Source organism: Lepisma saccharinum, chromosome 8 (genome assembly GCF_977018435.1).
Source record: "Lepisma saccharinum chromosome 8, izLepSacc3.1, whole genome shotgun sequence".
In the NCBI taxonomy this organism is placed as follows: Eukaryota; Metazoa; Arthropoda; class Insecta; order Zygentoma; family Lepismatidae; genus Lepisma; species Lepisma saccharinum.
This window is the reverse complement of record NC_139236.1, coordinates 79,266,854-79,285,128: the sequence shown is the minus strand read 5'-3', so window position 1 is coordinate 79,285,128 and position 18,275 is coordinate 79,266,854. Positions and strand designations below refer to the sequence as shown.

At 35.5% G+C, this 18,275-nt stretch overlaps 1 protein-coding gene across 7 annotated transcripts in view; it reads left to right on the top strand.

The window, feature by feature from the left end:
* LOC145991182 (double-stranded RNA-binding protein Staufen homolog 2-like) overlaps window positions 1–18,275 on the top strand; it is a 56,826-nt gene that overhangs the window by 14,303 nt on the left and 24,248 nt on the right. For 4 of the 7 annotated variants that reach the window (XM_083127041.1, XM_083127042.1, XM_083127044.1 and 1 more), the window contains 5 exons: window positions 670–753; window positions 3,380–3,630; window positions 7,872–8,079; window positions 13,545–13,610; window positions 17,396–17,532. In XM_083127041.1, the coding sequence (XP_082983167.1) occupies window positions 670–753; window positions 3,380–3,630; window positions 7,872–8,079; window positions 13,545–13,610; window positions 17,396–17,532 (746 nt within the window). The remainder of the gene's footprint in view (window positions 1–669; window positions 754–3,379; window positions 3,631–7,871; window positions 8,080–13,544; window positions 13,611–17,395; window positions 17,533–18,275) is intronic. The other 3 variants (XM_083127045.1, XM_083127043.1, XM_083127040.1) reach the window with 2 other exon arrangements.

Genomic DNA, 18,275 nt, shown 5'->3' with positions numbered 1-18,275 from the left:
TTCCCTTCATTTTTTCTTTTTCTTTTTATACATAAGGTTGTTATGGCAATAATTAGCAATTGTTGTCATCACGGATTTCCATATTTGTTCCAACTTTCCTGAACAGATATGGTTATATTTTGCTGTGGTAAACGTGTTAATGCATTGTTATGAATTTTAGCTAAATATGTTATTGTGATTGGTTTCGGTTTGTAGGTGTAATAAGGTGTTGTGATCAAAGGAAGAAAAGAATCAATAATACAATATTGTTCTGATGGTGTAATGAAAAGAAAAGGGGGAACCCTCGGAAGATGCCCAACCCCCACCCACATACATTCAAGGGTATACACTTATCACCTTGGTACCTTTAATCAAAACAGGGGCATCCATATCCTCGGAATTGTGGTTCCCCTAAGAGATACATAAAAAAGAATATATAATATTTAAAAGCATAATATAAGCTACTTCATAAGTAAATAATATATATCTAAGAGGTAAAGAGGGAGAAGAATTTTGATGTACCTATAAGAGTTGCAGAAAAGTACGAGTTCGTTGAGGATTTCCTGGAAACGTCAGGAAAGGAAGATGGTGTAGTTGTGAATGTATTAGAGTTCGGTGTATGGAGTAACGTGCATTTGTTTAATCGGTGGAATGAAGAATGTAACACTTTGGTTTTTGCTTCATTGCCAGGTGTGATGGTGTCAATGCCAGCTCCAGTCATGGCCACTGCCCTCCCCCCTCAGCCGGCTCCTCCACCAACTACAGGTAGGCGATGTAAGTTTTATTGGGTAGCAGGTGGGGAGTTCTTCCTCCTTCTTGTTCTTCAAATGATAGTGATAAGAAGGAATTTTCTCATGTTTCTGTATTGACTGTCTTGTGAAAAAGAGAAAATGAAATCTTGTCAAAAATTGCTCTTTGCATGCAATGTGAATTTGCATAAAAAGTTCTAAAAATCACCGAAGAAAATTTTCCTCATTTCTGCTTCTTCCATTTCTCTTGATACCCCTTTTGTATGCAGCTTGTCTATACTCGCAGAATGATGTCCAGCAGTAGTGTGCCATGCTAACCTTTCTTCTCAGTGTTTGTCATGCTATTCTCAAATTTTGAGTCTTTAACAGCTTTCTTATCCGAATATGAATATGCCTTTCTTAACTCTCCATCTGGCAGAGTTTTTAACAAATTGTTTCATCATTCTCAGTCTAACACTCGTCACTAATGTTATGTAAGCATAATAAGCAGGGAATGGGTTTATATGTAGTAAAAATGGCTAAATATATAAATATTAGTTATTTTCACCAAAATATGGAGTTAAATATGGACTTAAAATTGGAAAATAATACATTTTTAATAATATAAGACACTACATGAGCTACATAAAATATTACCATGACAGTCTTGAAGAGAAACCAGAAGGGAATACCATACGTGTGCTTCTGGCGCTGCTGTCGGGCATGCAACTAGTAGCGAGGATGGGGTTAGCAATGAGCTGAGTGACCGGACTCTATTCCAACGTTGCCAAAGTAACGTTTGTAACAACCAGGAGCCAATGCTTGAGCCCTCATTATCTATTGGTGACAACAATTGTAAATACATAGGAATTGCAAGTGTTTTACAATAGATAAAGCAAACAATTGGGTGAAAAAAACATTATTGTTCATGTGACAGAAAACTTGTATAAACGTAATTGGAGAGTATAAAAAAAGTCGTAAACCTTTGTTTAACTTCGCTTTAGACTAAGTCAGTTATTCCTAAGAAATTCACCCATCTCTTTTGGTCACATGGGTACATGTAGTTATTGTGCAAATATGAAGTGTATGTTGAGAAATTTTCTGAAACGTGTATGGAAATAATATGCAAAAATAACTAAAATATGTATAATATGAGCCAAAACCTAATATATGTACAGATATGGAAAATAAAAACTGATAATACAAAATATAAATGATTTCAGCTTCATACATAAATATGTATTTACATATAAATCCGTTCCCAGGTAAGATCTGAGACTCAATTTTAGACTTCCTCGACAAAGAGAAATGCACATTCATTGGACCTTTATCTACCACCCTTACCCTTTTTTTTCTTGTGCTTTGGTGATTTAGTGAACATAAACCTCGTGCTTTATGTCAATAGTTGAAAAAATGTTATGAATTTATTTGTATTAAATAGTACAATTGTGGATTTTGATCCACGTTTTTGCCGAAAGTCTGTTTTTCGAAAAATTTTATTTTAATTTCCCCGTTTGTCTAAACCATTAAGAAAACATTTAGTTCCCAAACAACAATGTTATTGTAGACCAGTGTGACAAAGTAACAGTTTTGAAAGCATTTCTGGATCATTGCTGAGAATTTAAATGTTACAGTTCTTTTCTGCTTTGCACTATGCTGCTATTCACCATGTTATGTTATCAGGTCATCTTTATATATATATGTCTCTGTGTGTGTGTGTGTGTGTGTGTGTGTGTGAGAGAGAGAGGGGGGGGGGATATATATATAATAGGGATGGGCCGATATGAAATTTTGGCCGATACCGATAAAGTACCGATATAAAATTTACCGATACCGATAACCGATATTCTACCGATCCGATATAAAATTAGAAACTGTCCTTGAAGAACCTGAAATGTTAATTGATCTACTTAATAAATGTGTGTTTCGAGGTGACAACAGTGCAAAAGAAGTTGAATATTTACTTTTACTTTTTTAGATAGAAGGGCATGGAGATTATCCATAAAAAATTATAGCAAAATGGCAGATTTTTGCACTAAATTATAAGATATTTATCGATATATCGGATCGGTAAAATAATCTGTAATTTTACCGATAAACCGATACACCGATATGCCCATATCGGCCGATACCGATAGAGTACCGATTAATCGGTCCCATCCCTAATATATAAAAGAAAGGAGGGCCAATAGGGCTAAATAAGAAGCAAAGAAGAAGAAAGCAAACACTCGCCAGACTGAAAGAGTTTGAATTTTCGTGTAGGAGAAAGGCTGAATTTTTTCACTGTCTGGTGAGTGTTTCCTTTCTCCTTCTTTGCTTTTTATATATATATATATATTGCATTAATCTTAATTTAGCAATGAAAAGTTTGCTTGATCTTCGTATTTTTGTTGAATAAAAATTTATGCCATAATTGACTATGGATTTTTGGATGTCAGATAATAATTTGCAAAATGAAATCCCAGTTTAACTTTAAATTTACTGATAGGTTGTAAAGAAAATAATCACTATTTGGTCAGCTTTTTGTTGTCATTGACTAATTCCCACTCCTGTTAAAAATGGAGGGAATGCTGCACCATTGAAATTTGAAAAGTATAAGTTAACTATAACTTAATTTTTCTGTTAGTCACCTTGTTTAGATTTATATTTTTTTTCTTTCTTTGATTTTAAAGTTTCCATAGCACCAGAAGTGGCACACGCTGTTGATGGTGTGGTGCATCATCACCAACAACAACATCGCCATCAACATCAGCACCAACACCAGCATCATCAGCAACATCATCATCAGCAGCAGTATCACCAGCAATCTCCGGTGTCCCAACATCAGAATGACAACCAGGCCCAGCAGCAGCAAACAAACTTGGCAAACACAAAAGAGAAGACTCCCATGTGTTTAATCAACGAGCTGGCCCGCTTTAACAAGGTAACTATTAGAGTACTGAATGGACCACTTTCGCTCGAATGTATACAGTAGAATACGAGGGTCACTATTTATATTTTGAGCCTAACCATGAAAAAACAGGAATTTGGCATTGAAAACTGCTTTATTGTTTGTTGAAGTATTCTCCTTTATGGTCAATACACTTTTGCATTCGTTCGAACCATTTGTCAAAGCAGTTTTTCCAATCTTCTTGAGACACCTCCATAATATGGTTTTTGAACGCATCAACGGCATCTTCCGCCGACGAAAATTGTTGTCCACGCAATTTATTCTTGACATTCGGGAACAAGAAGAAGTCATTGGGTGCCAAATCAGGACTGTACGGCGAATGACCCATAAATTAGATTTTTTGACTGTTCATAAAGTCGGTTGTTAGACGAGATGTGTGACAGCTGGCATTGTCTTGATGGAGAATGATCCGGCGGCGTTTGTTTGTTTTCCGTATTTGACCGAAGCCCTCTGGCAAACAAATTGTTGTGTACCATTCAGAGTTGACCGTTCTACGTTCCTCTAAAGGCACAGTTGCCACATGACCAGTTTTTCCCAAAAAAAAAAAAAAGCAACCATTTGTTTCGATGTGCTTCGAGCGCGAACAACTTTTGTTGGATTGGGTTCATCTTGAAACACCCATACAGTCGACTGCTGTTTACGTTCCGGCTCATATGCGTATATCCATGATTCGTCACCTGTTACAATCTTATATACGTCTTTTGAAGCACCACGATTGTACTTATTGAGCATTTGTGTGCACCAATTGACGCGAGCATCTTTTTGAGTTTTTGTCAAATTGTGTGGGATCCAACGAGAACATACCTTTCTCACAGCTAAATGATCATGTAATATTTTATATATGCTGGTGAAACTAATGCCTATGGTTGCCTCAATCTCACAGTATGTCACATGACGATCTTGCAGTATTAGGTTTTGCACAGCATCAATGTTTTCTTGAACAACAACTGATTTTGGACGACCTTCGCGAACCTCGTCGGTGAGTGAATGGCGGCCACGATTAAATTCGTTATACCAGCGTTTCACAGTGGCAAAGGATGGGGCTTCATCGCCAAATGTGGAATTAAGTTGATCGATGCACTCTTGTCTTGATAATCCACGTCGAAAATCGTAAAAAATCATCGCACGAAAATGTTCACGAGTTAATTCCATTTTATTGTTGTCGCGTAATCTCCAAGGCAACATAAACAACACAAATGAAGCTATTGACAAAACATTTGAAGTACGTTATGGTCAATAATGCCAGACGATTCTGTCTAAACGTCAAATCGTGCCTAACTTCAATCAGTGTTGCCAAGGCTCAAAATATAAATAGTGACCCTCGTATCATTTTAATGTGACAATAATAGTAGACACATACATGTAAGATATCTGCCTTGGTAATTTCAGCCCACAATCGTCTATTTCATTTTCATATATGAGGGTGGATCAAATGAAAACTGAACAGAGATCTCCGCTGCCGAAGAAGTCCCAAGATGGTGCAGAGTAGTGGCAAAGTGATGCTGACATGTTTTTCCAATCATGAAGGACCCTTTCTCATTGAGTTCCTGAACCATGGTCAAACAATCAACGCAGCTTGTTATTGCAGTACCCTTCACAATTTGCGTGCAGCAATCAAGGCCATTGCTGCATGACAATGTGCTGTTACAAAGAACACTTTGTCGACATTTGGGTGGACAGTATTGGAACACCCACTGTATAGCTCAATCTATTGCCATGCGACTTCCATATCTTTGATGTGTTGAAAAAGGCATTGAAGGGTCGGCACTTCCACTTGGACAATGAGGTCCTGGACAATGTTCACAATTGGTTCTGATCTCAGCCAAAGAATTTCTACGAGCTGGGTATTCACCGCTTGATGAAACAGTGGGACAAGTGCTTGTGTAACTTTGGAGATTACGTTTCAAATGAACCTTGTTGATTTCATTCTGTGGCTCTTTTCCGTTTTCATTTGATCCATCCTAATATCATTGTGTATTGGTAAGATAGACTAAACTACATTTTGACATGATGATGACTATGTTCACTTAAGTTTCAATTGAGGGCATTGCTTCCTGCCTCCAAATTTGGAAGTTGATGGATGGGCTACAACGGTGTGCACTTGTGTCTCGTGTCTTGAAGAAGTGTTGTACCACCCCTGTCAAATACTCACACCCATTTTTGCGTACATAAAAATGCTAAATGTATTGGCAACCCAAGTTTTGATCACCTTTCACTAAAAATGATGCTATGACAGAGTTATATTTAATATTTTTTAACACTGATTTTTTTCAAATTTCAAATATTTCTGAAATTTTCCAGCCAATCACGAGAAGAGCGATGTTATTTTGCAATAATAATAATAATTCAGCATTTGATAATGTGTCAAAATCACTCAAAACATAGAATTGACCTACAATATCAATACTATTGTCAATTTGCAAAATATTTCGTAAAAACTTCCTCCCCACTCTGCTGATATTAATGAACAAGGAGAGTAATAACATTGGCGTACACCAAAGAAGCCAATCCAACTACCATGTGGAGGAAATCAGTTGTAATCTATGTAGCTGTTGTTTATTTCTAATGACAGACTGATTGAACCAAGAAAATGAAACTAAATCAAGAGAATATTAAATCTTAAAGAAAATTACAGTACTCACAGTCCACACTGTCCTGCTTCGTACTTCAGAATTTTTCCTTCCCTTCTGCCATATCCATATATTACTGTAGTTGCTACAGGCTTTGTAACTAACTTCTCTCCAAAAATTGAACAACGTTAAATATTACTCCCTCTGTCCCATAATTATAGTCTGGTATGCCAAAATGGTGACTTTTTATTTATGTTCTTTTGGATACTTGATCGGCAAATTTATGCTGATCCTTGAGTAATAACGTTGTATGACTCATTCCCGTGTTTAATTTTCTTCTTCTGTATACACCAATGTCACAGTTTGCCTATCAGACAAATAATATGGGACAACAAACAAAAGTGTACCGGACAATAATTATGGGACAGAGGGAGTAAAAGTCTGCTTTCCCTATGTACAGTTTCCCTGTTCATCATGAAATCAAACAATTTGCACTGAAACAGGAACGACCTTTTGCGCTAAACAATTTTGCAGTAACAGGCACACAATGCAAAACAGCTGACAAACAACAGCTACAGAGACCATTTATTTTGGCCAAGATGCACTAATCAAAGGCAATACCAGACATGTTTAAAGACACCAGTTTTGCTTTCAATCACCCTCCTCCTCTCCCTTCTTTCTTGCCCCTGCCATGCTCGGAACAGTATGAGAGGGACAATATATAATCGAAATTTTCCTTTTCTAAAAAAAAAATCCCTCAATTTGCAATGATGTATGGGTTCCCTCGACTCTGTCACACAGTCTCGAATGGAATGGGTTTGCAACACTACATTTGCTAACACACGGATCGCTGCGTTCATGTTTTTTTTTTATGATGCAAGATCCCCAGGCACGGTGCCCAAGCCAGAAGACCCAATCAACATCCTCTACGCGACTGCTGCAACAGCATTAGAGGGAACGAAAATTGCATAGTGTGAGCGTGCCTTGGTCTATGCAGGTTTATATCACTGATTGCATGCTTGTCCACCACCCCTCTTGGTGAAGCACCTTGGGAACACTTGATGTTTCGAAGGAGATAGAATTCAATGAATAAGTATAATAATAATGATTTACATTACAGATTTATTTGGGTGTGCACATGGGAATGTGCGAATAGGCAGAATCCGCCACTATATTGAAGAGGAAATATTCTGATTAATTGGAATTTTTCGGTGTCCGAAATGGAACATACCAATGGAACTCAGCACTTATAAAATTAATTTAATGATACTGGTCAGAGGAAACTAAAATATTCCATTAGATCAATTTGTTGTAGACTAATTTAAAACTCGACATAATGAAACTAATACTCTCTATGATTATATAATTTATTTATTAATATTAAATTTCAAGGGTACATATTAATTAATGTATAAAGTTAAAAATAAAAGAAAGCTATTTATGAGTAAATTGTTGGAATCGGGTCATCAACTTCTAAAAAAATAATTTCCCAGGTCACGGGCTTAAGAAGGTTGAGAACCACTGCTATACACTACCCAGAAGAGGAAACAGAACAAGTTTCTGAAATGCCAGTATATTTAAAAAGAAAGTACAGTGGTTAAAAGTCCAAGCAATTTGTCATTCTGGTATGTCTGTATTCTCTAGATCCAGCATCAATACCGACTCACCAACGAGATGGGTCCCGCTCACAAGAAACGCTTCACCGTCACCTTGAAATTGGGAGATGAGGAATATTCAGCAGAAGGACCAAGCATAAAGAAAGCCCAGCATGCCGCAGCTGCGGAAGCTCTTCAAAAAACAGACTACAAGCATCCACCTCCCAAAACTCAAAGAAACATACGGCTGGGGAGAAGTAAGTTTAATGCAATAGATTAACCTTGTTTTACCAGGGATACTGTAAAGAAATGATATTTTGTTGACTGATGTAGGGCAATTCACAAGTTTCAGAACCTAAAGTTTGATTTCAATACTCCCAAAACCACCTTAGCTTATGAGAAAATAGTGATTTTTCTGCAAGAGTTTACTTGTGAATCATCTTGCAAGGTATTAAGGGTGCCACATATTCAGAATTTTTCTTGACCATCTTGCATGGAAAATCTTGATTTTGGATAACCTGGAATTCCTGGGAAACCTCATAAATTCAGAGAAATCAACTTAGGAGGAAATTGTCCGTGAAGTTTTGAAAGTATGTAAGTAAAACAAAAAAATTGGGAAAATCAAGCATTTTTGTACTTGCTGGGACTTGCGAATGAAAATAATTTCCACTTTTTTGAACCAACATCTTGATGAAAGTTATTTAGTGTAGTGAATAGTTTGTTTATAGTTTTATTTTGAACAATTTGAATAAAATTGATTTTCTTATTATTAGCATGTTAAACCATCACAAATGATCTGGATTTTTTAAAGAATTACATGTATAAGTTGGGGGAATTTGTTTTGCCAAAAAGAATGGGAACCCTGAAATAGGTCTCATAATGAGGACTTTGGGCCACCTTTAATCCTCGAAGTTTTTCCCAAGATCATATTTAATTTCTTACAGAACAGAATGGATCACTTTGAACTCAGTACCAGTTAAATGAATCGGTCCGGTTTGTTTATAACATCACAGTTGAATACCATGACTTTCAATTGATATAAAAACACACAGGGTGTTTTATGTCATACACCAATTCATAGTTTTTTCCCCTCAGTCCATTTCATCATGTGCACTTTTTGTGACACGTACAGCATCAAATCTGTGTTCTGATTGTGTCTGTATTCATCATAGGAGTTTGGTACATTCAGCCTTTGACATACCCCCACAAATATGTCCATGTTATAATGTTAGGCAAGACAAGAGGCCCTGGTCTCGAAAACTGGAATACAGCAGTGATGGAACATGACCGTACATCACCCAATAAAAAACTGCTTAGCAGATCCTGGCCCCCAAAGGACTGTTGTGCCATAGAATTAACTAGAGACCAGGCAGTTGTTCCATTTCTTCTCATCCAACATTGAATTTTTGCACGGTTCGGAAACTCATTATATGCATACATACCAACAAAGTGCATATGTCAAAGTGGACTGAACACAAATACAGGGCGAGCCTAATAGAAATAGAGAGTTTCAAAGTTGTACAAAAACAAGAGTTTTAATAACACAGCTGAAATACATGGTTGGAAGAGTATGTCCTGAAATTTAAGTAAACTGTAAGTCTCACGAACATGAGTTACTGTTTCTCCGATACGGGTGGTCTCTCATGACTTTTCCCCTTGCACAGACAACCAGTTTCCTTAAATTTCTTGCTTCATTCATTCATTGTGGGTGGTTGTTTACCATACCATGTTTTAAAACTATGCTGAATGACAGTAACAGAATTTGTTTTTGCAAATTCAAGCGCACAGAAAGCCTTTTCTACCTGGTTGTCGGCCACGTTGCTCAACTGACGTCAAGGGCACTCACATGATGCTGACTTCACAAATACAAACTAAAAGTGGAGGTTGTAAACTTGAAGACTTTCCTGATATAACAGGATTTATGAAGCGTTTAATCTTTTAGGCTCACCTTGTATATTTTTGAGTTGGCCATCACATAAACCACAGTATGTCAGTTAGTCATGTTGCCAGCTTGAGTGCGTTAAGTGATTGACTTTCGATCTCACCATGTAAGTTCCCAGACTCAAGTCCCATTCCCAGTGTTTCTTGTAAGTGTCCCTTTATCACTTTTATCTAATCATCACTCATCCTTGTTGTTGCTATTAATCATAAGTGGCAAAAAAGTGTTGCTAAATAACAAAAGTACAAAAGCCATATTATTAAATTGTTAAGTCATAAACGACCTTTATAGACTCCCTATATATTTATCAACAACAAAACATGTATAAAGTATGAAACCTTATATGTGGGAACACATTTACTAAGATATGATCAACGCAAAAATGTTATGGTGTCTATAAATGTTATTTGATAGGCATTAAAAAAAATATAAGTTTAAGTCTACAGAGATGTTAATATATGATGCCTTCTAGTATATAAATTACATTCTAAGCACATGTAGATTGTACTCAACCTTTGCACATTGTCAGTAATGTACATATTTCCCTACATAGTAAATTTCATTCGAATTCAGACACCATTTTCTGCAATAGCTGATATATTTGATGTGATTGGTTAGAGGTGAAGACAGCCTATAACAGGGTTTAAGCTGTTTGATTTGCAGTATATATATATGTGGGGCTGCATCTTTTAATAACTTGAAACTATGATCAACACATTGTATAACAATGTGAACATTGCAACTCAATTTCTTTTACAGACAGAGCAACTAACTTTTATTTTTGTGTATATTATGGATGGGACAGTACTCTCTCTTGGTATCGGCCAATATAGTGTAAAGTTTATTGGTTAAATTGATGTGTACATATAAATGTGTAGTTTAGCACAATATTCCATTTTGTTACTATTTGTATTAATATAAAGGTGTTTTGTTATAAAATTTGATACAGGAAAGTTTGTTGATGAAAGAATTAAGAAAGATTACCAAATTAAACTGTCAAATAGATTTGATGTTTTGCAGGATTTAAATGATGATGAAAATATAAATGAAACAGACGTAAATAAGAATTGGGAGCACATACGTAATGCAATAGAATCAGCAGCTAAAGAAAGTATAGGATACCATAAACCGAGAAAAAGTAAGCCGTGGTTTGATAATGAATGTCATAATCTAATAGAAATAAGAAATCAGGCTAGACTTAGATGGTTAAATAACTCGGATGATACAAATCTAAGCAATTATAATAGAATAAAGCGAGAAGTTAACCGCACGTTTAGAAGTAAAAAAAGAGATTACTTGAAAAGCAAAATTGACGAAATTGAAACAAACAGCAAAAATAAAAATATCAGAGATTTATATAAAGGTGTAAATGAATTTAGAAAGGGGTGGCAACCTAAAGTAAACTTGATAAAAGATAAAGACGGTGATTTTCTAGCTGACCCATGCGATATTCTAAATAGATGGAAGAACTACTTTAATGACCTTTTAAATGTCCATGTAGGAGATAAATCAGAAGTAAATGAAGTCCACACAGCAGAACCTTTAGTTCCAGAACCTAACTTGACGGAAGTTAAAGATGCTATTAAAAGGCTAAAGAATAACAAAGCACCTGGCATTGATTTAATACCAGCTGAGTTAATTAAATATGGTGGAAATTCATTAATATGTCAAATTCATAAATTAATTTGTTTAATATGGAATAAAGAAGAAATCCCTCAACAGTGGAAAGAATCCATAATTGTTCCTGTGTTTAAAAAAGGTGATAAAATGAACTGCAATAATTACCGTGGAATTTCTCTACTCTCAACAACATACAAAATATTGTCTAACATTATTTTAACAAGACTAACCCCATATGCTAATGAAATTATAGGTGATTATCAATGTGGATTTAAACGTAACAGATCAACTACAGATCAAATTTTTCACATCAGACAGACACTTGAAAAAAAGTGGGAATATAATCAAAATGTCCATCAGCTATTCATTGATTTAAAAAAAGCATATGATTCGGTCAAAAGAGATAAATTATATAATATATTAGTAGAGTTTGGAATACCTAAGAAGCTTGTTAGTATGATAAAAATATGCACCAGTGAAACAGAAAGTAAAATTCGTGTGGGTAATAATATGTCTGACAAATTTACAATTCATGATGGGTTAAAACAAGGAGATGCATTATCTCCATTGCTCTTTAATTTTGCCTTAGAATATGCTGTAAGGAAGGTAAAAGAAACTAAAGAAGGACTAAAATTAAATGGTGTGACTCAGTTGTTAGCATATGCAGATGATGTAGACTTACTGGGGGATGATGTGAATACAATTAAGAATAATGCTAAAATATTTTTCAAAACTGCTAAAGAGATAAGTTTGGAAGTTAACAAAGAGAAAACTAAATATATGCTTACAGGCCGAAACCAAGTGTTAGGTAATAATCAAAATCTAATTATTGATAACAACTCGTTTGAACCAGTTTCCAAATTCAAATACTTAGGAGTAATATTAACAAATGAAAATTATATTAAAGAGTAAATAAAAAGTAGGCTTAATTCAGGAAATGCATGTTACTTCTCTCTTCATAAACTTTTGTCTTCTCGTTTAATATCTAAGAAACTAAAGGTTAAAATATACAAAACAGTAATTTTGCCTGTAGTATTATATGGGTGTGAAACTTGGTCCCTTACATTGAAAGAGGAACATAAATTGAGAGTATTTGAAAATAAAATCCTTAGGAAAATCTTTGGACCTAAAAGGGATGAGGAGACAGGTGAGTGGAGAAGGTTACATAATTTAGAACTACATAATTTGTACTCATGTCCAGATATTATTAGAATAATTAAATCAAGAAGACTTAGGTGGGCAGGCCATGTGGCACGAATGGGAGAGGAAAGAGGAGTTTACAGGATTCTTGTTGGGAAACCAGATGGTAAGAGACCTGTAGGAAGGCCAAGACGAAGATGGAGGGACAACGTTGAGATGGACCTAAAGGAAATCGGTAGGGATGGAAAAGAGTATATAGAACTTGCTCAAGATAGGAACAGATGGAAGGCCTGTGTTGCTGCAGCCATGAACCTTCGGGTTTAAGAAGGCTAGAGAGTTAGTTAGTTATAAAGGTGTTTTGTAAGTGAATCCCATTGTAGATGCCTGATTTCAACATTAAGTAAAAAGGTTAATGTACCATTTATGTTTCTTTTAGAACATTTGCAATTTTATATCGAACCAGTAGATTACTTGGTACATTTTATATGAACTAAAAGTCAACCATGCTTCCACGTAGTATTCTCCGGTAATTGCAATATTGCAGGCGAAAGAGCCTCCGACATCCAGACCTACAATCTGTATAATCCCCCATAGGGCTATGTATCGTCCTGTATTTTGTCTTTGTGTATGCTGATTCCCCCTTTACAGCATCAACTTTTAATTAGCTAAGGAGACTTTAGTCATCAGAGGCACATGTTTTTAGTTATGGTAATGGCCTTGACTGTGCGTAATGTGATGGGTGCAAAAAACCCATGTGCTGATGCACCCAAATTTTAATTTCAGTCAATCAAGTACTTTATTGGTATTGGGTAAATTTTGATATACGTCCATCCTTAATATACATTGTGAATAAGAAAGTGTTTGTTTTTTTTCAGTGTAGAAACTGTATTGATATTTTTGTCCTTGTTTTCTTGAATACTATTTCATTAGTGCAGATATGTGATAGTAGAAGCCTTTTAAGAAGGAGGTTTAATCTTAGATCATGGGTGTAATAGGAAGTAATGTTTTCTGACTCTCCTACAGACATTACATTGGCTCCCCTTAACGGTACTTGGTCTGACTCAGTGACTCTTCGTGGACTTCCTTGTGGTGAGTGAAGATAAACATTTCTTGTGGCATGTTCATGCAATAATATAGTATAAAGATTTTGAACAACCCATCAGGCTCTGTATCGAGAGCTTTAGCCTTGCTTCACTGTGAAATAACTAACACAATAGTATTGTCTTTGTGTCCTAAACAAAATGGGAATTGTTGGGGGTAAGATTATGTAAAAGACACTAATAAAATAACAGCTTAAACCCTGGTAGGACTGTTAGAGCATGCTCATTGAATTGTGTGCACAGAGTATTTTAGAAATTCTGTAACCCTTAACTGGTAGAGAGATTTCCACTGCATTATAACACCTCGTCTATTGACATTTTAAATACCTTTTGTTGTCGGTCTATTCCATATAGGAAATTTTAGAAGTTAATTAATGGCTCGTCTGTATTTTTTTTCCAGTATTTATATTTATGGAGAGAAAAAGGTATAAGAAATTATTGTAGGACAAAGTTTTGCAGTCGTTTTGTGGTTAGACAACCACTAGAGGTCATGTACATCACTTAAAGGATTTAGCAATAGAGATTTTATGTCAAAGTAAAAAAAAGTAACATTTAGTGGCATCTGACCTCGGTTAGCAACACTAGCAGTGCAGGATTTTTGTCAACAGATGGAAGCAACATGTAAAGTATTGACCATACAACCATATTAAAAATTGTAAATCATAATTTGCAATTATCCCTTTTTATCCGCCGAAATTGATATTCTGGAAAAAGAATCACAGACTTGAACCATTAATTCATTTACAGAAATTCGTGTATGGAGCAAACTGGCAAGAAAAGGTAATTAATGATATGTCAATAGGAAACACAGTGTGATTATCTCTCCCAGTTTTCATGTCACGAACAACCAAAAATTGGGTTCCGTGAGTTTTGAAACACACTGTACTGTGACTAGGGACACTGAATTTTTTTTCTTCTCAAAAACTGAAAAACGTGAATTGTTGCAGAAAATGTTTATGTACGAGGGTTAGGGCAAGTCATGGCAACAATTATTTTTTCGCAGACCAGCATGGAAGTCTTAATATATATACAAACGGAAGGGGACAGTATATTGTAAAGTGGAATTTATGAACAATGCAGATCATGTGTAGGATAGGGAAACAAGCAAAACATCCTTAAAGAGAGCATCGTGAGACATGTGCATACAAGTCTGAAAGTCTAGTATCACAAGAACAAAAGACGCACATGCTACGGTAGGACACTATTCCCTCAGTTTTCACCAGTTCCCCGGCTTCTCTCTCTCGCCAAGCATGGCTATTTTGATACACAAACTCTGTTCACGCCGTGAAACGGTGGTTGACTCAATAATGAATTACCACTGCCCTCTGTACAATAACCATTCATCGCTCTGCCATCTAGTGACGTGTCCACATACTATGGGTGCCATGTTCTGCGGGACATGCAATCATATTGTCGTACCACTGTTTAACTTTGAGGAAAAATATAGTTGCCATGACTTATGCCCCAGCCCTCACTGCAATACTTGTGATATTGGTATTGAAGAGTACGAGTTCAAATTTAATCACCAATACTGACTGAAACTTTTCTGGAGTCTGAGTATCTCATGCAGTCCGAAAAAATGCCATGCAACACTTCTGCAGAGTCTAATTATTCTGTAAATTTTTCACCACATGTAATTTTATTTAATTTTTGCAACAGAGTTCATGGCAAAAGTGTGTTTCATATTCCAATTATAGCTATTTTAATGTATGATCATCTCTCTTGTAATGTTTCAAATATTTTAAAGCAAACTTTTCTAGACGTAGTTTAATGAAATGCAATACGTTATGTATTGTAAACAAAATTGGGGGACAGGGATTACATGTCATCAAAAAATGGTCCGGAATTTTTTTTGTGTAAGGTGCCAACACTGCTTTTATTATATATTGTTATTCCCCCTCCATTCCAAGAAGCATGAGCCTATTCTTAACACAGCTTTACGTGGTTGTAGGAATATACTATCTGTGCTACATACATTTTTTGCCCGTAACATTAAACACATTGCAGGTGGGCCATTCCTGACTGCGTTAATAAAACATGGAATTTTCCTTGCCTTTTATAGACTAGAATAGAATTGAATGTAAAATGAGTCTACATTTTAAAGAATGGACAAAATTTTGAAACAACAATGTTGTTCGCCCTCTCAGATAAAATATGTGATTTCCTTTATGGTAAAATAATCAACTATTCAAAAAAAGGAAGAGATGCATAGTCTACATATCAATGAGGAGAGGAAATTGCAAACATGCAACATGCTCACTTCATAACATAGTAGTAGTAGATATATACAGCACAATTTACATGCTGTGTTCCAGTTTATGGACAACATTGAATTTCAATATCAATAAGCTGTATAGTCCTTTCCTTTTACAGTACAGCATAATGATAATATTTTTATACTCATTTATTTTGTTCATCCCAACGTTAGTTTCACAATATCCCCAAAAGGAAAATAAGTAGATCATTTTTTTTATTTGTGCCAATACTTGATTGCTCTCAAATGATGATGATGACTTCATTGCTCTCAATTTACCTCTCGTTGATAGTGAAATAAAGCAATATGCTCCAACTGTCATTTAAAGTAAATTTTAAGAAAAAAATACATGACATCTCAAATAGTAAATTACAATGATACATTTCGGAAATGGAAAGTAAGTTTATTATTATTCACCAGGTTGTGCATGCTGGGTTCTTCTTTATCATTATTGAACCTGGATTTATGAACTAATTTCCTTCAATCTTTGAATCTTGCTTCATGTGCTCACTTCCATCACATCGTATTTATAGCAAATGATTTCTAGTGCAACAGCTAAATTATGTTCAAGTCGACTGATCGGAGAGAATTCACGGGTTAACTTTGACCTCAGATTGCTGGCACTTATCCTGAGTTGAACGTTTACCCAGAATCAGAGTTGGCATGACTGCAGGTCAATGCTACTGGTTAACTAAGCATCAATTCTTTTATACAATTTATCCTACGTAAGTCTGGGTGGAATTTTGAAGTATGTTTTGTAAGCCGTGTAACCTAATTTGTTCATATGACATTAAAGGTTATCAACCTTCTTCTTAAAAACCACACAAACAGCACAATACGTAACACTTTAAAACTTTGTCCAAGCTTTCGACTCCATCTCGGAGTCATCATCAGGGCTGGTTGAGAGATGGCGAAGGTGCATAATTGGAACTTTGACCGCGTCTTCTTTGCTGTTTCTCAACCTGTCCTCGTGACTGCCTATCCATCCTCGTAGCACTGCTTGCTACTGGAGAACAGCATAGGAACAACTTCCTTACTAGGGATTTTACCTTTCAGACTTTAAATATCATATGCTAACTCACTGAAATTTCCAAAAACAAGTCTGTAGTTAGTGGTTTGAAGTTTTTTTATTTGGTTTCACATGCAAACATGCTTCAAATTCATTTAAAAACAATCTGATTGACATTCATCAAACCACTTACAATTCCACGTTCATCAGACGAAGCCAGAGAAAATCTTCACACTGCCCATTCTCTCTTTTATACAATGTGATTGCCAATATGGCTTTTCTTCACATTCCTTCACACACTTGTACAGTGTGATTGAACTCGTATACGATTAATTTTTATACAACGTTTTACAACTCTGGAACTTATGATCTGTCATATCCCGATGACTCCAGGATGGTGTCGAAAGCTTGGGCAAACTTTTCAAGTGTTACGTATTCTGCTGTGTGTGTGTTTTGTGTGGTTTTTAACAAGACTAATTTGTTTAATCAAGATGTAATATTTTTTTTTCAGGTAACATAACACCTACAGTAGAATTGAATGCCCTTGCAATGAAACGGGGAGAACCAGCCGTATACACTTTCATGGATCCCCCTCATCCTAATCCCTACATAACACCAAATTTCAATTTCAGAGGAATGTATAACCAGGTAGGGATATGTTTTACTGTCAGTCGCAAACTAGTAAAGTAAGGAAATCTGTAAAGGGTAGCCATTAAATAACTCTTACTCATAATGTCACATTCAATTATATAATACAGATGTGGTTCTCTGCAGCCAGGTGCCTAGCCTAGTGTACTGCTAAATCAGGTAAGATGTGGTTGTCTGCATTTATTTCTCATGTATTCATATACTATCCTAATCTCTACCACAACTTAAAATGTAAAAAAGGGGGAGGGGGATTTCATATATTGCTATATTGGGTACACTCTGATCTTGCACTGTGTAGCAAAGTTCATGTTATATTTATTTCTGTGTAAATCTCTTCCTAAAATGTCAAAATTTTGTCATTTAAGGAAGAGATTTACAGAAATTTTTATTATTATAACAGCATCATGAATTGCACTTCAAAGTGTGCAGATGAGAATGTATCTTGTTTCAGGTGTCCTGATTGTGGTGGTTTGGATTGTATAAAGTTTTTTTCAATTGCAATATTCACTACATGCCACGATGGAGACAGCTAAACTATGTGTGATAAAAATAAAATATAGATTTGAGTTCTTCATATGGATTTACCCGAAAGCTTTCTTATTGATACAATATTACTTTATGTTCAACTATTTATTCCCTTAGATGCATGCAGATAACTGTTGTGCATGAAGATCTAAGTTGGTAGGGATGCCCATCAAAATTGTTTATTAGAAATAATGGTTGAAAAGCTTTTCTTAGCATTT